The following is a 25869-nucleotide window of genomic DNA, read 5'->3' on the forward strand; positions in this document are numbered from 1 at the left end:
TGCTGCTTTGGAAGCCTGCAACCACGCAATAACGAAAGCCCGAACAGGGCGTCGGCCTTCCCCATTCCACCCCTTCTCGACGAATTGCAGCTCCAGCAGAAGACCGAGCCGCGCGGAGTCCCGGCCGAAATCCACGAGAAACTCTCGCGAGAGCTTCCCGACAGCCACGAGCCTTCGTGGGAGCCAGTTCCCTTCTCCTTTCTCAGGGCTCCCAAGGGCTGTCTCCTCCCCGTCGGCTTCCTCCGCTACCGCGGGGCGAGCCGGAACTTTTATGCATAGGAACTGATTTACACAGTAGAGTGTTGCCGGCCGGCGTCAAGGAGAATAGGGTGCCCTCCTCTTCCTCTCACCGTCGCCGCCGCGGAGCGGAGCCGTGCAGATCAGATCGAGGAGCGCGGTTACCGGGAGGGCTGGGTCTATGGTCGCTCCGCGGGCCGCTCCGCCGGCTGGTGCTTTTTTATCAGGGCAAGCTGTGTTCCATGGCAGGGAACTTTTGGCAGAGCTCCCACTAGTAAGTGATCTTCCGTCTTCTTGTCCGGGGCTGGCTCTTGGGGGTGCTGTGTGGACGGGGCCTGCGACTCCCCTTGGCCTGGATCCCGGCCCATGTCCCGAGCGCCGCGGAGTCTCCCGGGAAGCGGCGGCGGCCGGAAGCGGGATGAGCTTTTCTCGGACGACTCCTCTCACCCCGCCCCCTGGCCGGCTTTCGTTGGGGGGAAAATCTGTTGCGGGGAGGGAAGGGGGTTCAGTCTCCGGAGAAGGAAGGCTCGGGAGTTGAACTTCTGATTCTTGGTTTAGCTAGGCCGGGGGGTCGGGGGAGGAGGAGGAGCGGAGCCGGTGAGGGTTGGGGTGGGATGGGCACAGGTATGGGAAATGTGACACAGTACAGAACTGTGAGGCTGGCATTTCAGGACAGTTGTGGTTCGCTTTTGCCTGGTATTTCTAAAGTTGGTCGGCATCGTAATCTTTTGTCATTCATCTTCTGTCTTGTGCGGATTTAATATTACTCCGAGGAGAGGAGGGAGTCAGGCTTGTTTCTGCTCATGAACCGCTTTCTGCCACTACCTTAAACCTAGATGGAGTTTTATGTTTGTAAGGTATAGGACAAGTGCTCTCAACATTTGTCCATTTCGTTAGTCTGTGTCTCATATTTTGTTTTAAAAGTGTATTTTCCAGGGACTTTGCCAATATCTTCAACGTTTTTTCATGAATTTTTGTTTCTGTCAGTACCATGGAAGAGCTAGAGTAATATTGAAAACATTTCTCTCTAAATATATCTGTTTAAGCAGGTAGGAAGGTGGGTGATGGGACTAGTTGAACTTTGGGTAGGCTGTACACTGTATACTTGAAAGACGAACAGAACCTGATAAAGATGATATCTTAGTGTAAATAATTTTTAATGCTAAGAGACCATTAGTAACTAAATTTTGAGTGTGAAGAAGATGGATTCCTATATTGTTCATTCGGTTTTTTAGCCTTTTGCACTAGAAAAAAGAAACAATGGGCTTTGAAACCTGTTTTCAGAAAAGCAGGTTTTCTTCTTGCTATAAATGATTCTGTGGAGATGTGGTGCTATAGAAGCTTCACTTCTGATCATATTTTTATTTTGCACTGTGTTCACTCACTGAAATATTTGCTTGGGCAAAATTAAAATATGGAAAATTTCGGTAGTGAAGAAGAAGTATTCTGGCAAACTTTAAAAGAAGCTGAGAGAATTGACAGGTAGCCAGCTGTTGATTATCAGAAGTTACAGCCCTTTTTCAACTTAAAAAAAGAAAAGATCCTGCCCCCTTTTGATAAGCATTCTCATTATGCTTTCATTTACTGTCGGCTTATCAAAAGGGGGCCAGGATCTATTTTATAAAACCAATTGTTTTTTCACTTTTCAAATATAAAATACTATAATATTAAATGTGCTTTTTTTGAAAACTGTCCTAGCCTCCCAATTCAAATAGCCCTGGAGGAAAGAGCCTCTTTGTCTTGCTCAGATCCCTTGAGAATCACGGAGTCCCTCATCTGCAAAAGGTGACAAATATGAAAGACAAGACAATCAAATATGAAAGACAAGACAAAACAAAAAGATTATGAAAGCCATTGTTTTAGGTGGTGATTTTGGTGAAAGAGGAAAATTGACATGAAATATGCTGTTTTCATGGCTTTAAATTGCCCATTTTAACATTTCTGCTATCAGCATGGCAATTTTTTTTCTTAGTAACATATGAAATAATGGTGAGTCTTACAATCAGTGTAATCTTTTTTTTAAAATAAATTTATTTTACTTATTTATTTTTGGCTGCATTGGGTTTTTGTTGCTGCGCGAGGGCTTTCTCTAGTTGCGGCAAGCGGGCTTCTCGTTGCGGTGGCTTCTCTTGTTGCGGACCGCGGGCTCTAGACGCGCGGGCGGGTTTCAGTAGTTGTGGCTCTGGGGCTCTAGAGCGCACAGGCTTAGCTGCTCCATGGCAAGTGGGATCTTCCCAGACCAGGGCTTGAACCCGTGTCCCCTGTATTGGCAGGCGGATTCTTAACCACTGTGCCACCAGGGAAATCCAATCAGTGTAATCTTAAATTTGATGATATGTGGTGTTAATTGGTTTATCTTCCATACTGTGTGCTGTGAGGAAAAACTTTAAAATATTTGTGAAATTTATGTTTTTAAAAACATAAAATGACTGTGGAGAAGAAATTGATGATAATTCTAGAACAGAGAGAATCCTAGTATTTTCCAGAAAGTTAAAGTAGAACACAACACATTCTTTGATCGTGATGCAGTAAAGCTAGAAGGACACTAAACATTTGCTGGTCGACTGAAGTAATGAACAGGTAACAAAAGTAAAACTACAAAAGCAACTCTGTATACTTTATTGTATCAAAGAGGAAATTGAAAACAGTTACATATTATCTAGGAAATAACATAATGAGATCAATGTATATTCATGTCTATGGGAGGTGGCCAAAGCCAAATTTATAAGGAAACATCTTGAATAACTGAAAAAGAATAAAAATTAAATATTTTACTTAAGAGTATTAAAAGGAAACTGAAATAAACCTATGGAAAACAGACTTAATAAAGTTAACACTGATATTAATATATTGAAAGGGAAAAAATAGTCAGAAATTATAAGAGCTGGTTTTTTGGAAGGGAAAACCAAAACGGTAGACTAAACTATGCTAGCTGAATAAAGGAAAAAAGGGATGATACAGAAATACAAAATTAGGAATGAGAAAAGTAAATAATCGCAGATATACCTTTGGGTTATCTCCATTTTCAAAATAAATTTGAAAGCCAAAACAAAGTTACCAGAGAGCTACTTCTTTAAAAATTGCTCCAGGCCCACATTATTTCATGGGTAAATTTTTTCCCACTTTCAAGAGAATCTGCTATTAAAGTTGTTCTAGTTCACACAGAAAGTTTTCCAGTTCCTTATGAAGTCACGATAACACTGATAAAATCTAGCAAAGATAGCACTAAAAACAGTCACTTTTGAATATTGATGTAAATATAAATTACTATCAAACGGAGTCCCAGATTACGTTAAAAGTATAAAAAATGACATTGATTTTGTAGAAATGTAGTCAATATTGGGAAATCTGTTAGTAAACAGTAAAGGAATTAAGAAGACACCTAATAAAATTCGACATCCATTCTTGACTAAAGCTCTTACTAAAACAGTAATAGGATGATTACTTAACATTATAAAAACATATCAGAGCACTAACAAGAGATATTTAGTGGTGAAACATTAGGAAAATTAGGATGCTTCTTTAACATTGTTCTGAATATGCTACTCTCAATGTAATTGATAGGTTAATGAGATATAAAAATGACAAAATTATCAATATATGGAGATAAAATTAACTAGAAAATTCAGTTAATTGAAAAATTATTAGAAATAGTAAAGGTTTGATAAGATGACCAGTTGCAAAATGTAAAAATAGAAAACTTTCTTTTACTGTTGATGGAAAAAAATAATTTACAATAGCAATGGAAAATATGAAATACTCAAGAATAAACTTAAGAAATGTGCAGGACCTGTAGGAAGAAAATTTTTATATTCTGTGGAGAACATAAAGATCTTAATAAATGGAGTTTGAATTCCAGCATTGTAAAGATACCATTTCTCCTAATTGATCTTTAAATATAATGCAATCTCAAAGAAAATTTTGGATGAATTTCCTTTTTGGGGACTTGATATAATGATTCTAAAGTTCAGGTCTTAGAATAATAATTATAATAGAATTGCCAGAAATCTTCTGAAGAATAGTAGCAAGGGGGTTTTTCCATACCAGTTTTTAATTACTCAATTTTACATGCTTTAAAATAGCATCGCAGCGACTTCCCTCGTGGTCCAGTGGTTAAGACTCCACGGTCCCAATGGAGGGGGCCTGGGTTCGATCCCTGGTCAGGGAACTAGATCCTGCATGCCACGACTAAAAGGATCCTGCATGCTGCAACGAAGATCTTGCATGCAGCAACAAAGATCCCGTGTGTGGCAGCTGAGACCTGGTGCAGCCAAATAAAAATTAAAAAAAAAAAAAAAAAAAGGATGGCATAGGAACAAGAAAAACAAATTAAAAATAGGAAATTATAAAGAAGATCCAAATATAATGATAGAATTATACTTCTTGAAATTCTTTGGTGACATTTGGATAACCATTTAACAAAACATTTAGCTGGATCCCTACTCTACCCTGTATCAAATTCCAGATTGATCACAAATTGAAAGAAAAAAGCCTTAAGGGTATTAGAAAATATGAGGGAATTTTTTTTTTTTTAAATCATTTTGTGTCAGGGAAGGCCTTCCCATGTGTGATAAACACAAAATCAAAGTAAAATATAGATTTGAATAAATACGTGATTCAGATTTCTGCATTGCAAATCATTAAATATTGAGAGATCATGCTAAACTTGGAGAATGTCTAGAGCATATTTGACAAAGAAATGATTTTTTTATCCATAATACACAAATTTTAGATCATAAGATTATCTTAATCATAAAAACGATGACCATCCCATTAGAAAAATGGTCATGTTAGAGTTACGACGTACCAAAGAACTATATTTGACCAATAAAGGCGTGGAGAAATGTTTAACCTTAGAAGTAAATTTTTAAAAAAAACAGTGAGAGGGCTTCCCTGGTGGCGCAGTGGTTAAGAGTCCGCCTGCCAATGCAGGGGACACGGGTTCGTGCCCCGGTCCAGGAAGATCCCACATGCCACGGAGTGGCTAGGCCCGTGAGCCACAACTGCTGAGCCTGCGCGTCTGGAGCCTGTGCTCCGCAACGGGAGAGGCCCGCGCACCGCGATGAAGAGTGGCCCCCGCTCTCCGCAACTGGAGAAAGCCCTCGCACAGAAACGAAGACCCAACACAGCCTAAATAAATAAATTAATTAATTAATTAAAAAAAAAAAAAAACAGTGAGATACTAATTTGCCTTTAAGTTGTAAAGTATTTAAAAGATTGGCAGTGACCTGTAGGGTTAAGTATTTTAAGACACCCTCATGTGTCACTCCTGTGAATGGAAATTGGTTTGGAAGGCAAGCTGACAATGCATATTGAAATTACCAGCAAAACTGACCCATTAGTTCTAGGAAATGATTCCAAATATTAATCAAATATACAAGGGTGAATTACAAAGATGTTCATTAAAGCATTACTTGTAATAGTGAAAAAGATGATAACTTACATGCTTATCACCAGGGATTAACTAAATAAATAATGATCCATCCATAATGCTGTGCAGCAATTTAAAAGGATGCTGAATAACAAATTCATTGATGTAAAACTTCCAATACATAGTGAGTGACAAAAGCATGATGCAGAATATTTTTGGGGATCACGTCAATTACGTGTCTGTTTAAAAATAGACTAGACTAGGCAGGAGGAGGCGGCTATTGGTAAAATAAATTCTGAAGCAGCTTTTAACATGATTGGAGTTTGTGAAGTAGGAATATTACTCTAGTTACTCATGAACATCTGAGAGAAGAGATACTTCAAATCTAAGGCATCATCAGTCAGTGTCAATTTCACCATTATTTATCACTAAGAAAGTGTAAACATTACTGCCCATTAAAATGCTAGGCATCACTGAAGATGCATCTTGATTTCAGTCTTAAAATCAATGAAATACACTATAATAGTGACAGAGGTGGGGGTGGGGAGAGATAGACAGACTGAGAAGGAAGAGAGAAAAGATTAGAGCAGATTTTTTTCAGGGCATATTTACATTTATTAGTGAGGTAATTCTCAGTGTCAAAGTTTCAAGAAATGTGAAAAATGTTGTCTTTCAAGGTTACTTGTATTTTGTACTTCTCAGAATATTAACAACCTCTTCAATCTTAGAATGTTTCCTGTAACTTTGTTAGTTGATTTTCTGTAGGATGTCTGAATCTTTGCTTTTTTTAGTTTGCAGTGGATTTTGGATAAACAAGATCTGTTGAAGGAACGCCAGAAGGACTTAAAGTTTCTCTCAGAAGAAGAGTATTGGAAATTACAGATATTTTTTACAAATGGTAAAGTTTTTCTTTTAATTGGTTGAACTGGTACAGTTGGTTACCTCTGAATTAAAATGTTTTTCTGTAGTAATTTGTGATGAACTGTTTTAGTCCCTACCTTACATTTTTATGTACATGTGTATTCTTTTTACAGCTTATATATATATATTTTAAAGTGATTTAAAGTCTTTTGTGAATCTTACATGTCAGAGACACTCAAGACGGTCTAAAAGTATTAATCTCCCTAAGCTTTGTAATGCATCATTAAACCCAATTTAAGATTGGCTATAGCAAAGTACTTTGAGGATAAATGATTTTTTGGATTGACATCCTGTATTGGTCACTCCTATCTTACAAGTTTGCTTTGGACAGAAGAGTTTTAGAGTTAAAAGATCCTTGCTCTGCCACGTGGTAACTTTGTCACAGGATCTTTCTCACCCTCAGTTCACTTTTATGCAAACCTACCTCTCTGTTGTTTTGAGGATTCATTTTGGGTTTTTTATAAACTTTATTAAGCAGTAGTTGTAACGCTGATAGGGGTCTAATAATAGCAATAATATGAAGAGCGTTGAAAATACTTAGAAGATAGAGGGGAAATACCTATCATTCAACCTCCTTGACTCAAGAATAGATTTTACTATGAGACAGTTTCTGTTTTTTTGTTATTGTTTATGCGTACCTATATATTTTTTAACAAATTTGCAATCCTAGTACTAGACCACTGTGATCCAAGTAGAGCTTTATAGCATGTGTAGGTTTTTCTCTTTGTTAAAAATGAATATAGTCATGATTTAACTGCATGGAAGTTATTGTTAAATGTTAATATAATGATATCAGAAATACATTTAACTTTATTATTTTTCTTTTAGTTATCCAAGCATTAGGTGAACATCTTAAATTAAGACAACAAGTTATTGCCACTGCTACGGTCTATTTCAAGAGATTCTATGCCAGGTAGGGCTGTGTTATTTTGGGAATATGTTAATGCTTATTTGAAACTCTTATCTAATGTTGATGAACCTTATATAAGTGAATCGTGTATTTGCCATAGAGTTGTCCTGATTTTTTTCCATATAAATGTTTTCTATATGAATTCTATTTTCATATATGTTTTTCTATATGAATGACATTTAACTTTGTTTAATCATATTTTAGGTATTCTCTGAAGAGTATAGATCCTGTATTAATGGCTCCTACATGTGTGTTTTTGGCATCCAAAGTAGAGGTATGAAATAATTTTGTTTTTTTTTTAAATTAATTAATTAATTTATATTTGGCTCTGTTGGGTCTTCGTTGCTGCGCGCGGGCTTTCTCTAGATGCAGCGAGCAGGGGCTACTCTTCATTGTGGTGTGTGGGCTTCTCACTGCGGTGGCTTCTCTTGTTGTGGAGTGTGGGCTCTAGGCGTGCGGGCTTCAGTAGTTGTGGTGGCTTGTGGGCTCCAGAGTGCAGGCTCACTCATTGTGGCGCATGGGCTTAGTTGCTCCACAGCATATGGGATCTTCCTGGACCAGGGCTCGAACCCATGTCCCCAGCATTGGCAGGCTGATTCTTAACCACTGCGCCACCAGGGAAGTCCTAGTTTTCTGTTCTTTATCAAAGTATAGTCAACGTGTATTGGTTAATCTGCCCCAGTTTTCACATTAACTGTGTAAAAATAGTAACAGATGGTGATTTATATAAAAAATTGAAATTTATACAAAATCAAAGAAATATATACATATCTCTGTATATTCAATTAACAAAAACTTATGTAGCACTTTACTATGTACCATGTGCTATTCTGACTCCTCTTACAAATTATGACTTAATCCTTATAACAAACTATGGGCTACATAATTGTAATCTCATTTTATAAGTGAGGAAACTTAGACACAAAGAAATTAAGTTCATATAGCTGATAAGTGACAGCCAGTATTTTAACCCTGGGAGTCTAGTTCCTAATCCCATGCTCTTAACTGCTTTGCTCTTCTGCCTCTGAGGCATTTATTGTTTGGCACTAAGGAGTATTCCATGAATGCCACAGCTTGTCTACTATAACCTGAGAATGCTCTTCCTTCTCCTTATGCTTCCTGTGTTCTGCTGTCTTCCCTTCCTGCCTCCTGATGATTGGCTGCCTAGCAAGCCGTAGGGGAAGCAAGAGGGAAAGCAAGGATTGGGGTGGCTATAGCAATATATGTTCTAACGAGGAATGGTTTGGGTAGTGAGGGTTGAGAAATTAGGTGAGGGAGAGAGAAGAGAGATGGGAACTTGCAGCTGAGACCAAATCTCTGCCCACCTTATTTACCTTTTCAGTATTTTTGAGAGAGCTCAGCTAAATCCAGAAAATAATAGCAGATATTATTAACTGGTCTTCATAATAATCCGTGTAATCTTCAGTAATATGAATCCTTTGTATTATGTTTCTATTTTTAGATGATGTCTTTAGATTAGTAATTGTATTCCTGAATATTAAATGTAATTTAACTGTAAGTGGTAATTTAAGGAGGCAGAACCAGCTCTGTTGTTTTTAAGTTCTTTAATGGAAAAGAAGGTGTTTATAAAAGGCCCATATTATGGGGTGGCTTTTCCAAATATTACCATGTAATTTTATGTATCTGAAGGACAACCAGTATGAGAAACCAAGACAAAATCTTTATAAACTTCTACTCGTGCAGATTAACTTGGAGTTTTAATTTGTCTTGTGTGTTAAATATCTTTTGTTACGTGATTTACTGAATAGAAACCTATTTTATGATTTATTAGGTGAAAGTTTTTCCTTTAAGAATTTGGGGTAAAGAATTATTCCTGGAAAAAGATGTATCCTTTCATATATGGTTATAGCATTTTTAAAACTCTTTAACTATGACCAAATCTTTCTGTGTTTTGTCCAGTTGTGTGAGAATTGTATTGAAATGGCATTTAAGAAGATGTCTCAGGCATTTAATTTTCAGTATCAGTTATTATGGTGCGAGGTTTAAATGTAAATATAAATACATACACAGGCATACATATCCCAACCCCCCCCCCCAAACACACACAGTTAGATAAGGATGTAGGTTGAAGGTTTTTGAACAGACTGTATTCAGTTTAGTTTCTTCTGTTGGCTAAGGAACCAATTCTTGATTTTTCAGCTTTAAAAATGAAGGCTTTGGGGAAATCCCTAGTGGTTCAGTGGTTGGGACTCCACACTCTCACTGCCAAGGACCTGGGTTCGATCCCTGGTCAGGGAACTAAGATCCTACAGGCCACACCACACCGCACGGCCAAAAAAAAAAAAGCCTTTAATAACTTTATAAGGTTAATCAAATTAAACGAGACTATATGTAAGGTGGATCACCTCATAAATTTTTGTTATTTTTACAGTGGCAGTATATTAAGTTCAAAGAGGAAATGGGAACTGACATCCGAAGTCTTATGCTAATCATTCTTGTCTTCCTGTTCCGAAAAGAAAAATAATTGTTTGTACAGTCTTTTGAGTTCTTTTGGTGATATTAAAGTTTATTTTCTTCAGAGAGTCAACTGTTTTATTACTAAATTCCCTGAAGTACCTGTTTGTTAGTCCAGGTTCAACTGAAAGGAAGTATACTTAATACTTAGTCTGGCAATTAAGTATAGAATCTAAAAACTCTTGGAAACTAATTTGAGTGCAAAAACTGGCACTGGCACTTTAGGGTCTGGTTTCTAATTTGGTACCTTCCAATAATATTAAATTATAAAATTATTTAAGCATTTGTGTTAAAGTGTAGTAATTTTAAGGAAAGGTCATAAATTTAGAGATTTAAGTACATCATTCCTCAAGTAGGTAGATAAACAGACTGCAAACATTGGAGGAACATAGGAAATGCTCTGTTTTGAGTAGACCTCAGATATACTTAGGTTCATTGGGTTACTATGTACCTAATCTCTTTTACTTTTCTTTTTCTAGGAATTTGGAGTAGTCTCAAATACAAGATTGATTTCTGCTGCTACTTCTGTATGTAAGTGCAAAAAATATATCCTGCTTTAAGATTGTAATTCTAAAGAAAGCTCCATAGGACATAGATGTTTTTCAGTTTATGAGACCTATGAGAGATTAGTTGGGTCTGTTAAATCTCCTGAGGTGAGATCACCTTTATGCCTAATGTATTTGGCTAAAAATTTTAAAATACAAAAAATTTTAAAACCACTTAAAGTATTATCTCTAAGACATTACTTTTAATGCTAAAAATGGGTAGTAACTATTGAGTCAAAAACATCAACTCTGTGGCTCTTAATTTTATAATAAGGTTAAGAAAGAATTTTTATTTTTCAATTTTATTATACTTTATTACTTCATAACTATCGTGTCATTCTTGTGGGTGAAATAAACTATTTCTTTAGCAATTGTAATTATGTCTTTGATGGGGATTGTGTTTTTTCCCTCTTTATGGAAAAATATGGCACAGAAAAATATGCTGACTCTTTAGTCTGTAGAGCTGATTCTAAGCACCAGTTCTGTCTCTAAGCAGCAGCTGTATAACCTTGAACAAGTTGCTTTACCTTTTGGCCTTAGTTCTTTACCTAAAAACATGGGGTTTACGTGCCTGTGAATCATGGCATTAAAGGAAATAACATTGTAAAGTAGCAATCGTAAAGTATTGTACACAAGGTAATAATATTATGCTGTGTTCCATCTTCATAGGTTAAGCAAAAAGATATCACCTAACAAAAGATAATTAAAATTATTTTTTTTTTACTTCTGTGATCTTACACAGAAGAGGCAGAGGCATTTTGTATTGTTTCTGAGCCAGAATTTCATATTTTTGGGGTCATTTCCCTTTCTGAAAGGAGTGTAATAATCTAATTCAATCTTTTTCATGTCATATCTTATTTTGAGGATAGAAGACTAATAATCAGTTTTGCCATAGAATTTAATATGTCAAATATATCCCATTGGTGAAGTATTGAATTGCCCTCTGGAAAATCAAAATTATTAAAAAAATTGAAAAATGACTGCAAGGAAATCTACCAGAATGTTAGCAGTGCTCATCTCTGAGTAGATTATAGGTGCCTTATTTTTTTCTTACCTTAGTCTCTGTTTTCCAGACTTTTTAGAAGGTGTATATTTTTGAAAATGTAAAATACCTATTACCAAGGTTTGTTTTTTATTTCTCATGCAAAGGCTAAAAGGCACACTCATATTCATTTTACCAATGAATAGGGAACTTTATAGTGGACTATTTTACTTATTTCATAAATTTTATAGTGTATTATATGGCCCAGACAGCTTATGTTTCAAATTTCAGCCCCAGTGCTTTCAACATGACAAATTAAGCAAAATATAATCTCTCTGTTATATGAGGATATTAATAACATCTATGTCATACGGTTGTTGTGAGAATCAAATAAGTTAATATCAATAAAGCTCTTAGAACCGTGCTTTGCTCAGTGTGTTAGTTTGCTAGGGCAGCCATAACAAAATGCCAGAGCCTGCGTGGTTTAAACAACAACAATTTATTTTCTCATGGTTTTGGAAGCTGGAAGTCCAAGATCAGGGCGTCAACAAGTTAAGTTTCTCCTGAGGCCTCTCTCCGTGGCTTGCAGATGGCTGCCTTACTGCTGTGTCCTCTTATGGCCCTTTCTCTGTGTGTGTGCATCCCTAGTGTTTCTTCCCTTTGTAAGGATACCAGTCCTGTAGAATTAAGGCCCCATGCTTATGACCTCATTTAACCTTAATTGCCTCTTTAAAGGCCCTGTCTCAAAATACAGCCAAATTGGGGGTTAGGGCTTCAACATGTAAATTTGGCGGGGGGGGGGGCATAATTCAATTCATAATACTCAGTGAACTGTAGTGGTTACTATCATTGTCATCAACAACAGCATCATTATCACTGGAAAACACCGTACTGGATGCAGTGGTGGATATAAAAATAAATACAAAGAATTTAAGGACAAGAAAATAAGACATCAATATACAAATATTAATACAGAAGAAAGTAAGTGGCATAAGAGAGTAACAGAGAATGTAATGAATGTTTTGAGTGGGAAAAGTTGATTTGTTAGATGAATCCAAAAAGGCTTAAATAGAATTTGGTGAAGGAAGAATTTGAACCTGGGGAAATGCAGGGGAAAGATAGTCTAGGAGCATTGAACAGTTTGATCAATATAAGGAAAAGCTACTGAGTTACATTCAGTGAATGGTGAGTTAGGAAATAGCCCCCATACCTGGCTAAGGCCATATAATAGATGGTCTTCCGTGAGGAATCTGCAGCTTGTTCTGTTGTCAGTGGCGGTACCTATGAAAGCTTTATTTTTCAACATGAGGGTGATGCCAGAGTTGTGTATTAGGAAGATGATTCTGGCAGAATTATGTAAGGTGAATTGGAGGAGAGTGTGAGTCGAAGTAGACAGACAAAGTTTGAAGTTTTTCATGTGATACAGCATGGATGAACCTTGAGGATATTATGATAAGTGAAATAAGCCAGTCACAAAAAGGTAAATACTGTGTGATTCTACTTATATGAGGTACTTAGAGTAATCAAATTACTAGGCATAGAAAGTAGAATGGTGGCTGTCAGGGGCTGGAGGGAGGGGGAAATGGGGAGTTGTTGCCTAATGAATATAGGGTTTCAGTTTTGCAAGAGGAAAAGAGTTCTGGAGATGGATGGTGGTGATAGTTACATAACAGTGTGAATGTAATTAATACTACTGAACTGTATACTTAAAAACGGTTAACAGCAGAAACTAACACACCATTGTAAAGCAATTACTCCAATAAAGATGTTAAAAGAAAAAAATAACGGTTAAAGATGGTAAATTGTATGTAATGTATATTTTACCACAATTTAAAAACCACCGGGAGTTCCCTGGTGGTCCAGTGGTTAGGACTTGGTGCTTTCATTGCCGTGGCCCTGGGTTCAACCCCTGGTCGGGGAACTAAGATCCCGCAAGCCATGTGCCATGGCCAAAAAAACCCCCAAAAAACAAACAAAAAAACTCACCGAAAAAAACCCTTTCTGAAATAGTTTTATATATACAGCAAACTGTAGTGAGTACTGTCACCACTGGGTGCTGTAAGAAGTGAAGCTAACAATTTTAAGGTAGGAAAAAACTTTTAAGTTATTGAAATAATAAGGTAAACACTAATGAAGCCTTAAAATAATGTTTTGGTAGCCAGCAAGGAGAACAAGCAAGCTAGGTTTGAATGATAGAGTCAGCAGGACTTTTGAAAAGAAAAGATTTAAGAGTCAAAAATGATTTTTGAGGTTTCATGCCTGGGCATTGGGAGGTGAAGGTGGTACTGGAAGAGGAGAATGAGTGGGTTCTGAAAAGAATTAGATTTACTCTTCAACATTCTGAGTGTAAATGTATCAGTAGAACATCCTCTTAGAAATGTGAAGCCAGTAATAGAAATTTGAGACTTGATACCTTTTAAGAAAGAGAGCTGCATAGTGTCTTTCGCTGCAAAGAAGATGTATACCAAATAAAAAAACCAGACCTTTGGGTTTGTGATCAGGCAGGAAATATACAAGGTGGACCTAGAGCATCTTATAGTGCCAATAAGTAAGTAAGTACTCAAAAAAAAAAAAAACAAAACCCAAAACCAAACCCCTCATTAATGGCGGCATGTCGAAGACATATAGGAGCCAACTGAAAGAGCTTTCAATGGCCAAAGCTGGAAGAATTTGAGCAACAAAATAAAAAAGAATAATACTGCATTATAACCCAAAGTATAACCCAAGTATGAAATAAATATTCATGTGTCCATACTGATATAAATAAATGATAGCATAAATAAATAAATGGGGGGGACAAATCTCCCATACAGAAGAATTTCAAATAATTTATATAGCTAACTCCCCCCTCAAGTAGAGGAAGCATAAATTCCTACTCCCTAGGTGTTGGCTATGCATAGTGACTTTTCTTCTAATGTGTACATTATGAAAGAAGGTGGGAGTATAATTTTACAGTGGAGAAACCTGACAAACACTGTCTCAGCCAGGTGATCGAAGTCAGTATCAACAATGATAAATGACATTAATAGTATGTACTTTTGCTGTAATATAATGAAATGGCACTTCACCTCTGTGGTCTTCCTTCTGAAAACCCCAAACCCTGGTCTAATCATTAAACATCAAATTCCAATAGGGAATCAACCTACGGAATACTTGACTGGTTCTCCTAAAAACTGTCAAAGTCATCAAAAATAAATTATGTCTGGAAAACTGTCACAGCATACAGAATCTAAGGAGACATGACAAGTAATGTGGCGTCCTGGAAGAGAGCCTAAAACAGAAAAAGGACATTAGGTTAAAAACTAAGGAGATCGGAATAAACTGTGGATTTTAGTTAGTAATAATGTATCTAAGTTCATTAATTATAGTAAATGTACCATACCAATGTAACATGTTAATAACAGAGGATTCTGGGTGAGGGGGCGTCTTGGTCTGCTTCAGCTGCTATAGCAAAACACCAAAGTCTGGGTGGCTTAAACAAGACATTTATTTCTCACAGTTCTGGAGGCTGGGAAGTCCAAGATCAAAGTGCCTGCCTTGATCAGTTCCTTGGTTGGCCATGATTAGCTTCCTGGCCTCCAGACAGCCTCCTTCTCAGTGAGTTCTTACATGGCAGCCTACTCAAGAGTCTACTTTTAAAAAGTAGAGGAATATAGTTTGGTAGAGGTTTCATTTGTTTTGCTTTAAAGGGAAATTTGAGCATATTAGTAAGTGATAGGACAGATTTATTGGAGGAGGAATAGTTAAAGGTGCAAAGGAAAAAAGTTGACTGTCAGTTGAGTAGATGAAAGCAAATGCACAAGTGGTAGGGGTAGCAATAGAGAGGAGAGATGCATTTTCCTCCAGGTCAGAAGAAAAGAATTAGGAAGTAGAAAATCAAAACGCAGAGCAATTTTATCATGGAATAGGAGAGAAGTTGACAGCATCAGGTAAAATCTAATTCAGTAAGTTAGGTGTCAAGGTCCAGGGGTTAGGGATGTAGATTTGCTTTATATACAGAGATAATTTTACCTTGTTGATTGGTTAACATTATGTAAGTACCTGTTTTGCTTGTACACTTCATATCTTGCTTACATTAAATGGATTTGTGGGGACTTCCCTGGTGGTCCAGTGGTTAAGACTCCGCGCTTCCACTGCAGGGGTGCAGGTTCGATCCCTGGTTGGGGAACTAAGATCCTGACACCCCACGGCATGGCCAAAAAATAAAAAAAATTATAAAAAGGGGGGGATTTGTAAAACTCAGTAACCTTGATGGGTACATTTTTAAATTAACTAAAAAGAGAGGAAAGGAAAGGTTAAGTAGACATTTCCTAATGTCAAGTTTAAATGGCTTAGGTTTCAAATCTTGGCAAATGTTACCTATCTAAATTAGCTGTTAGAATAGTCAATTCCTACCATTTTTGAGGAGATAGAGGATTAACAGTTTTTTCGTTTGTACTTTCTTAGTGACTAAGAGTGTGTGTGTATATATTTGTGTGTGGTATGAAGAAAGTCCTAGAGACCTTTGCACATATATTCATGATTTTATTAAAATATGTCTTTTGATAAAGAAATACCTATTATAAAAAGTTTAGAAAGTTCAGATTAGTAAAAATCCTTAAATCTCAGAGATAACTATTGTTAACATTTTTTGGTTGTATTATCCTTCCAATATTTATATATATAGTTGACCCTTGAACAACACAGGGGTTCGAGGTGCTGACCCTCTGACCCTCTGCAAAGTTGGAAAATCTACATATACAACCTTGGTTCATGTAGTACCTATTTATTGGAAAAATCTGTGTATGCGTGGACATGCACAGGTCAAACCTGTGTTGTTCAAGGGTCAGCTGTATATATTTACAAATATAAACATATATATATATACTTGTGAACACATATATAACCCATGTTCCTTTTAAGCTAAATTACTAAATAGAGCAATACCATTCTAGAGCTGGAAAGATTTTAGAAATGATAAAAGCCAGTGATTTTTTTTCCATTTCCTTTAGTTTTTAAGCAGCAGAACTCTTTCTTAATATATTAAATATATCATTGAAACTCTCTAATTGTAATATAGATGGGGGCCTAGGGCTTTCTGCCACTCAGTCTTTCCCCTTGCCTGAAAACAAAAAAATCTGCGTCCCTAAGCACATTCAAGAGCTCCTACTAAAAATTAAAAATGATTTAGCTCTACCTCTAATATTTTACATTGTATTAAAGAAGTTTTGTGTTCATTCACTCCCCATTTTCTCAGTTTAAGTTTTGTTTGTTTGTTTGTTTTCTGCAGTGAAAACTAGATTTTCATATGCCTTTCCAAAGGAATTTCCTTATAGGATGAACCATGTAAGTATATTGTAAAAAATAAAACTACTTGTTAAAGCTGTATGTAAACTAGCTACATTTTATATTAAAATAAACGGAATAGTCTCCTAGAAATGGCAGTTTCAGATTCTACGAGAATATGGATTTTATTTCTAAATTAAAGCTAAAGTGCTTCTACCATTTAAAAAAATACTTTGTAGCAGTGGTTATCAACCCTGGGTGCCCATTAAATCATGTTGGGAGCTTTTTTAATAATACTGATGTCAGAGCCTCTCTGGATCAACTAAATCAGAATTTTCAGGCTTGAAACCTGGACACTGGTATTTTCTAAAGCTCCCAGGTGGCTACTAATGTGCAGCTGGGGTTGAGAATTACTATAATGGAACAGAATGAAAACCATACTTGAAATTTTACATTATTTTAGAAGATGCATTTCTATTGCCATTTTAATAGGCATGTTTTTCTTTTTCCACCTTGCAAGGGATTTTTTCATTCTATTTAAATTGTATTTTTGTTTCATTTTCAGTATTCTATTATTAATTTGTAATAGAACAAGAATAACAGTTAAGTGGAGATAATTACATTTTTGCATTTGTTGAGTGGGAAGTATATTGGAAAATCTGAAGTTTATACAGGATTATTTTAAGTAAAAAAAAGCAATAAGAATACTTATATGAGGCTGGCTTTTCCTTACAAGGATTAAAATGTTTCATAATCACAGTTGCATGCATTGTATAACAAGTAATTGTTTACAGCACGTGTTCATTCTGATATAAGCTATTGTGTTTTCTTGATTTAAAAAAATTTTAGTAAAAATTTTTGATAAATGTCTAATTACATTCTTAGGTTAGACTAAGTAGACTCATCTAATTTGGTTTCATGTTGACATTTATAATCTTTTTTTTTTAACAGATATTAGAATGTGAATTCTATCTTTTAGAATTAATGGTAAGTATATTTCTTCCTTGTGATTAATAGAGTAAAACTTACTTTCAAATTTAGTGAAGTCATAAATTTAAAGAAATAATTGTAGGGAGGTGCATTTTAAAACCATCCAAGTGATACGTGATGGTAAATCATAGTACCTAGTGGCATCATCACCTATATGCTCTTGGAAGCCTGTAAAATGGTTTGTATATACTACTTAGGATGGGAAATTTTTTCTGTTCTATAGTAACTATAATAAGAGGATTACAAGCAAACCAGTCAGGACATTAAACCACTGTAAATTATTTGCACAATTTGTGTATGTGTGTGGTGTTATTTAAAGATAGATTATGTCTTTGGCAGAATTCTGCTCCTCCAGTTGGGAATTACGGATTTATAGGCTAATAAGAGGTTTCAGTGTGTTGCAGATGTGACACTTTGAGTCTCTAAGGGAATGGATGCTGACTGACTGCCAACCGATTTACCAAGGTATATTTCAGAGAGAGCACTGCCTTCACTATTACAGTAGAGTTTAGGGCTGCCATACTGCTTGCTTAAGAGAATAAGAGGGAAGCAAGCATGAGTTAGAAAAATACATTTTGAAATACACAATTAAAAATCAGTTGGGTAATGGTAAGGTTTTTGTGTTATAATAAATCTGTTTTTATACATACACATTTTTTAAACTGTTTCTAGGATTGTTGCTTGATAGTGTATCATCCTTATAGACCTTTGCTCCAGTATGTGCAGGACATGGGCCAAGAAGACATGTTGCTTCCCCTTGCATGGTAATTAGAACAGAAGTTATTCATAGTGTAACATGTTATTAGCTAGGAAGGTTGACAATTAAGTATGAAGTTTAGTATTTTTAAAGTAATTAAACTAGTGCCCCAAGATATTTTATGTTGAGTGAAATATCTGCTTGTTGAATTCTAATAACTATACTGCTATAAATGCTAAAATGATAGATCTTTAAATTATCTATTTGATGAATATTTCCAATAAAATTTGATTCTTATGAAAAACAGACTGTTTACATGAAAATTAAGATTGTTATCTTTAAACTATAATGGAAAAGAATATGAAAAAGAATGTATATATATGTATAACTGAATCACTGTGCTGTACAGCAGAAATTAACACAACATTGATTTCAACTATATTTCCGTAAAATAAATTAAATGTTATCTTTAAGATAATCAGAATATTTTTGGTGGTATTCAACATATATATTAATTCGTTGTATAATTTCTGGTTTCCTATCTGATTTTCTAATTTTTGGAAAATTAGAAAAATGTTTATCTTATATTAAAATTTATTGTGAGGTTTTAAAATTTTAAATATATTTAGCTGTAATTTTATTCATTAAAATATGCTTATTCATTGTCACATTCATGTATCCATCTTTTTCCTTTGATGTTCACCTTTATATCTGTGTTACGGTAATATAAAAGAGATATAAATATATACAGATATGGGAAATCTGGCCCTCTCTGGAGGGTAATGTACAATCATATGAGGCAGTTCTGCTTTCAGTAATAATATGATTTACATTCCTATAGGAGGATAGTGAATGATACCTACAGAACGGATCTTTGCCTACTGTATCCTCCTTTCATGATAGCTTTAGGTATGTAAATGTGGGGTACCTTTAGTAGCTAAATTGTTGTATACCTATTTAGGTCATCCTAAAAGAAATTTCACCCTATTGTACTTTATGTTTTTATGTTCCTTGAAGTAATAGACTATTCCTTGCATGTGAACTTTCAATAATATGAACTGCAACTATCACAAATCAGGATTATTGTTCCCCCACCCCCCTTTTTTGGTAAGTTTTTTTTTGAAATCGTTTAAAATAATTTTAACCAGTGTCTGAATAGAACATTTTTGTTTGTTTAGCGGGAGAAGTTTGGAATTAAGCCTTCTAATACTAGTTGTAACTTATATAAAATAACTAGGTCTTCTTTTATTTCCTGAGCCCAATTAGGTCCTCAGCAGTCAAGTAAAGGAGCCTTTTGTGGTCCTTAATGCCTTGCTAGAGGGAAAGTTAGCCACCATTCTATTATCTGTGGAAGGCAGTACTGTCATGAGTTAGAACAGATGGTCCTAGGTTTAAACTTTTCTTCCTTTACAATTGTGGGAAAATTATCTAACCTTTCTGAGTTTGTTTCCTTAATTGTAAAATTGGGGGAGGGTACTAAAAACTCAGTATAGAGTTGTTACAAGAATTAAACGAGTTACCTTTTAAATAATGCCTGCCATATGTTAGGCACTTGTTAGTTTCTGTTCCCTTTCTGTCTTGTATTCATTTCTATGACTCTGTCTCCCTGATTTTCCCCGCATTCTTTTACCAGTCCAGACTAATTTTTGTTGGTTTCTCTTTATTCAGTTACCCCTTAAATGTTAATGTTTCTCCGCCTTCTTACATGAGGGGTGGTAAATAGGTTATACTTTTGTAGTACTGGAGGCTCCCTGGAAGGATTCTCAAGTGGCATCTGGGTTCAGTGGGAAGGAGTACTGGGATCTGCATGGGTAGGAAGGCCATGTGCCACATCTTTGTCATCCCTGCTGTTTTTGTTCTTCCCGGGTAGTCTCACTGAGGCCCATGGCTTCTGCTATCTCTATGTGTTGAAACATTTAAATTTCTTTATTTAACCAAGATCTTGCTCCTGAACTGGTCTTTATATCAATCTCTGCCTTTTGGATAGCTTCCTTTGGCATCTCACTGGCCTTCAGACTCATGATTAGGACTGAACTCATCAGTTTGCCCCCAAACATACTCTTTTTCCTGTCTTTGCTATGTTGGTGAATAGCACTAGTTACCTTAGTTGGAAACCCAGTAGTTAGGCTCTTTCATCTTCCTCGATACCTACATCTAGTTGGTAACCAACACCTGTTGTGCCGCACTCTTTAGTAATCTCATAACCACCTTCTCATTTTTATCCAGGTTATCACAGCAGTCTCCTTCCTGGCTAGTTGGCCTCCAGCATCCCTGTTCTCAGAGAGCCAGTCTATCCTGCACACTTGAGCAAGGCTAGCAGTTCTCAACCAGGGATAATTTCGTTCCCCACAGGATTTTTGGCAATGTCGGGAGATGGTTTTGGTTGTAACAACTGGGGTGGGATGCCACTGGCATCTAGTGAGTAGAGCCAGGGATCCTGCTAAGCATCCTGCAGTGCACAGGGCAGTCTCAAAGAATTGTCCAGTTCATAATGTCAGTAGTGCTAAAGTTGAGAAACTCTGAGCTAGAAGGAGCTTTTTAAAATGCAGAATTTGTGCTTCAATTAAAATCTTTCAGTGCTCCTCCCAATTTCTGGATAAAATCCACAGCTTCTTTTTACCATTTATGTATATATCATTCTCTGCTCCCACTCTCACCTTTTTTAAAGACTTGGCTCAGATATCATCTCTTCAGTGACACCGTCCCCAACTCCGCACTCTCTGCATCACCTCAGTCTGGGTTTAGGATGTCTCTTTCCCTAATTTACTCTGTGTATGCCCTGTCATGGCATTTTCCACTGTATTTTTATTACCTGTTTTTATAATTTGTCCTTTAGCCTCTCAATCCTTCCTGAACCTAAGCCCTACTTTATAAATAGCTTTCTTTAACTTGGGGCAACCAGAATGTCCGTGCACGTTTGAGTTGCTGTTTGCCTAGAATGTCATTCTTAGCAAAGTCATATAGGTAACCAGACCAGGGAATATAACATTTAACAAGCTTGTGTGGGATCAGGGTAGGCAGGCTGCTTGAGAGGAATTATATTAGGCAAAGTTATGATGTAGACTGTTGTCTTTGGGCTCTTCCACTATCTTTGTTAGTTTATATTGTAAGTAATGTATATAATTACATTGTATGTGGTGCATTACATTTTTTTTTTTCTCAGCTCTGTTTGATTACAACACTGAACTCTGTACTAGGGTGCCCAGTTTTCACCTAACTTGATCATGCGCTAATAACTTTAAAAAGCAGAGGCAACACTGCTTTTAACTGAAATACCAAAACACAGTAGTGTTGAAATTTATCAGTATATTGATTGGCTGGTTTTTTGGTTTGTTTGTTTTGTCACTCTGACTTTTGGGTGCATTTTGACCACTACTGTGTACTGCTATGCAGGGATCTTTCCCTGCTCTGATTTCCTCAGTGGACTTCTTCCTCTCTGATGTGCCCTCTCAAGGCAACTGCATCATGGCTAGCTCACAGTGAGGAGCAGATGTCAAGGACCTTAATATATATATAGCCCAGTAACTTTTCCTCCCTGTAAGATTAAGTTGATGGGATGGTCAGTGATAACTATTATATGAATCTATATAATTTTTTAAAAGAATATAAGAAAATACACATAAAAATTTAAGTGAGTATCTTATTCTGAGTCCATACATTCCATGTTTGCAGTTAAACATGGACCTTTGTCTCTCATTTTCTCTCCAGCTTGCCTGCATGTAGCCTGTGTTGTACAACAGAAAGATGCCAGACAGTGGTTTGCTGAGCTTTCTGTGGATATGGAGAAGGTAATCTTTAAAATTCCCTTAACTGAATATAACTTGAACATTTTAAAGTTAATGTCATATTTACTTACCATGAGCCTAAAATTTTTAGCCAGGCTAAGAATATTTTTGGTAAAGAAATGGTAAGAAATGTGTTGGCAAGAAGAACTGATGTTGACCATTTAGGTTATATTTCCCTTCAGTTTAGGATTAAACAGAATGGTAAATTTATGTTTGATTGGTTGCAAAGTAGCCTCTAATTGCCAGGGTTATTTTAAAAGCTACCTAGTGACTACTGTAAACTTCTGTAACACAGACTATCTCCTGACAAAGTGATTTTTGCCCTTCTACCTTTTCTGCTGAAATGTTCTAGAATCAACCCAAGGTTAGGTCTACTCAGATGAAGAAGGGCTAATTTGGAAACTGGATTTGACAGATTTGTATAGCTGCCGGTTTTTGAGCACCTTAACTCATGTGCAGAGTAGTTAGTAGAGAATCAAAACAGTCTTTTGTGCACTACCTCCCATTAAATTGTTTGAAACAATCGGTGTTAGAGGAGTGTACTCTATAGTGGCATACTCTTTCATGATTTAGACCTCTATTCCTAGTACCTCACTACTTTGTTTTGGTTTAAGATATCAGTAGGTAGAAGGAAACCAACTGCAGAGATGGATGAGGATAGACTGAGCATACATATGCTTTCACATTTATCAGGATTGTCTAACCTAACCTGAAGGACAGAGACTATCTTTTCACAGTTTTCTAAGGGATGTCTAGGATATGATGTGTGTTCTTTGTATACTAAATGTTGCTTGATAATTGGCCATTGAGAACTTCTCAAATATTTTCTTCTAGATTTTGGAAATAATCAGGGTTATTTTAAAACTGTATGAGCAGTGGAAGAATTTTGATGAGAGAAAAGAGATGGCAACTATTCTTAGTAAGATGCCGAAACCAAAACCTCCTCCAAACAGGTACTTTGTAGACTTTAGTTACTGATTTTGTTTAATTATATATTTCATATGCATTATCATAATTTTTCATAGATTATGTTGTTTCGTTTTTGTAAAATTTCTTCCAAAACTTCATGACATATTTTTTCTTTTTTCTTAATTTGTGACTTGATAGATTGAGAACGTCTCATTTAAAAAAATACATTAATCTGATCATCTGTTAAGTAACTTTTCCTAATGCAATGGCAGGTCTATTACAGGTATCCCTCAACATATGATTATATACTGTACATAAATTTAAACAGCACAGAGAGAGGCAAGTTCATCTAAAATTCAGGGATAAAGAATTCTGTAGTAGTTCCATGTCAGTTTGACTTTTTCCCCCCACTACTGGCTGTTATCCTATTTATAAATTTCAGTAGCATTTTTCAAAAACGTAGATGATTGATCTGATATTGTAAAGGTAAATAAATAATTTTGGCTTTTGAGTGACTCAAAGATCCATTGCAAACAGTAACATAATTTTGCTAAGTGTGAGTCACTTGTCCTAAAAAGTTTTTTTTGTTGTGGTGGGGGTTTTTTTGTGTTTTTTTGTTTGTTTTGTTTTTTTTAATAGGATCTGTTCATTTAAGTTCGGTGGTTCTCAGCTCTCACTGTACATCAGATCGTTTGGGGTAGGGAAAAAAGGTCAGAAGGGAAACAAAGAAATGCTACCCATCTTAATCATTTATTAAGAAAAATAAATAAGTTATATAACATTAAGATAGATTTGTAGATCTGGTATGTTAATGTTACCATTTGGAAAAAATTAATACTTGACTTATACAAGGAGCTGTTTAAGGCAGTCATTCAAACAGCTGCCTTTGGATGCATTTTTTGCAGAAATTCCCTGAGTGATTCTTCACTAGTGGCAGGGCCTGAAGCTGCAAGATGATGATGGACAAGATAAGGCAATAATCCTATTGCCACAGTTACTGGTATTTTCAGTTTTAGTTTTTATTTTAAATATTCAGCGTTTTCCAGGAAATTACCATATTTCTTTCTGACTTTTAATTATAAAGGTTTGCTGTACTTACGTATGGTTTTATCATGCCTTTGGACAATAATTTTTTTTGGAAGAACGCTTCTTGATTTTCATAATTAGTAGGAATAAGATTTTCTATGTACAATTTAATTTTATAGGAAATTTGTGTAGAAGAAGCTCTAATCTCTATGTTGAGTGATACCTGTAATGACAACAAAATCCCATACCCTAATTTAAGTTTTTGAGTGTAATGGACACTAACTTCCAGAATGCTTGTTATGTGTGAGGGCACTAAGTTACATAAGAATAAAAACATAAAACCAAATGTTAGTCTTCTGGATTTTAATTTTTCCACATCTGTGTCTTATAATTGGGAACGTCTTTGTTTTGTAGAGTTGTAGCGCGGAATAACTTTAAAAATTAGTAGGTTTATCAGGGTGTTGAAAACGAGTCTTTTAATTGGTGTAAAATCTCTTTCTTCCCCACTTGAACAGTGAAGGAGAGCAGGGTCCAAATGGAAGTCAGAACTCTAGCTACAGCCAATCTTAAAACATTCCGAAGAATTCTGTAGTGGACCAGTTGGAAATAAACCATTGGACAGATTTCAATAATGTCTTCAATGGAACACAAATGAAAATGAATAGCTTGTTTCTGTCAAGCATGTTGGGAAGTGATTTTATTTTTGCAAAATAAGTTTTTCCTTACCGAATTTGATTCTAGTACATGATTGATTAAAATCTATTGTTTATGAAAGTTTGGAAAGGTTCTTAGGGGACCTACAGACAGACATACATAGACATTTGAAAGTTAATAGCTTTTGATTAGTATAATTTTTCTTAATTTGGATAATAGAAATTGTTGCTTTTTATTAAGCCAGGAAAGATGAAGCATAATTTGTTTAAAATTCTCTTTGGTCATTGAGCGACCAAAAAAGGAAATAAAAAGTCAAATATATGAGGGGTTTTTTTTCCCTCCTTAAGTTAAACTTTAAAACTGTATTTAAGGAATCAAATCTTACAAAATCCTGGAAGGTTTTGGTAATGATGATGATAATTTCAGGGAAATTAATCAAGTACCTATTGATTTTAAAGCATATTTTATTCAGTAGTTTTGGTATCTTGCCATGGAGGATACTAGCCCAGCCTAGCAGAAAAGTGCAATATGTATAGCATATTTTGACATTTTAAAAGTTATATTCCATAACCATTTTGAAATGCTGGGCAAACATAAAAAAAAAATCCTATACAAAGTTATTTGCATTTAATTCAGTTAATCAGGCATTTTGAAAGCTAATTGGATAAAACACCGTAATATTGAAATTTGGTAACATTTTAATGTTATTTTTACTCTACTGTGAAAAGTTTTTTATATGACATACACACCCTAGTTTATTTTTGTGTCTTAGTGTGGACTTACAAATTTACTACAGGTATCCTGAGCCAGGAACACAATCAGGTTGCAGGCCAGTTTGATACTGGCTATTCTTAATTCTCATATGAGTGTAGGACTTCAGACTAAATGTTATGTCAGTGGGACTGTGCTGTCTGTGGAAGTTAATAAATTACGTGATCATTTTCTTCAGACTTGAAGGAGAGTGATAAATAAGATTTGGAATCATAGGATATTGATGTACAATTTAAGGATTAAAATTTTTTATAAATCAATTGTGAACAATGGATTATTAAATGTTGACTTCCTAGTATAAAACTGCAAGAATAAAAGTAAATTCTCCAGC

At 35.7% G+C, this 25869-nt stretch overlaps 1 protein-coding gene across 2 annotated transcripts; it reads left to right on the plus strand.

The window, feature by feature from the left end:
- The first annotated feature begins 205 nt into the window (after positions 1–205).
- CCNC (cyclin C) lies at positions 206–25869 on the plus strand. 2 transcript variants are annotated; one of them, XM_068551395.1, is made up of 12 exons: positions 206–511; positions 6400–6506; positions 7358–7442; positions 7644–7713; positions 10394–10445; positions 16711–16766; positions 17658–17693; positions 18369–18460; positions 19235–19302; positions 22102–22181; positions 23013–23131; positions 23993–24164. In XM_068551395.1, the coding sequence occupies exons 1-12, from the start codon at positions 480–482 to the stop codon at positions 24042–24044; spliced, it is 849 nt and encodes a 282-aa protein (XP_068407496.1). In that variant the 5' UTR covers positions 206–479; the 3' UTR covers positions 24045–24164. The 2 variants fall into 2 exon arrangements, with proteins under 2 accessions (XP_068407496.1, XP_068407495.1); XM_068551394.1 differs by lacking the exon at positions 23993–24164 and adding an exon at positions 24629–25869 and having other exon boundaries at positions 211–511.

This window comes from Eschrichtius robustus, chromosome 9, assembly GCF_028021215.1.
Source record: "Eschrichtius robustus isolate mEscRob2 chromosome 9, mEscRob2.pri, whole genome shotgun sequence".
Taxonomy (NCBI): domain Eukaryota; kingdom Metazoa; phylum Chordata; class Mammalia; order Artiodactyla; family Eschrichtiidae; genus Eschrichtius; species Eschrichtius robustus.

Coding starts and splice junctions, on each gene's coding strand:
- CCNC (XM_068551394.1), top strand. CDS start 480: ATGGCAGGGAACTTTTGGCAGAGCTCCCACTA. Junction 6,507..7,357: donor ACAGATATTTTTTACAAATG/GTAAAGTTTTTC, acceptor TTTTTCTTTTAG/TTATCCAAGCATTAGGTGAA. Junction 23,132..24,628: donor CCAAAACCTCCTCCAAACAG/GTACTTTGTAGA, acceptor CCACTTGAACAG/TGAAGGAGAGCAGGGTCCAA.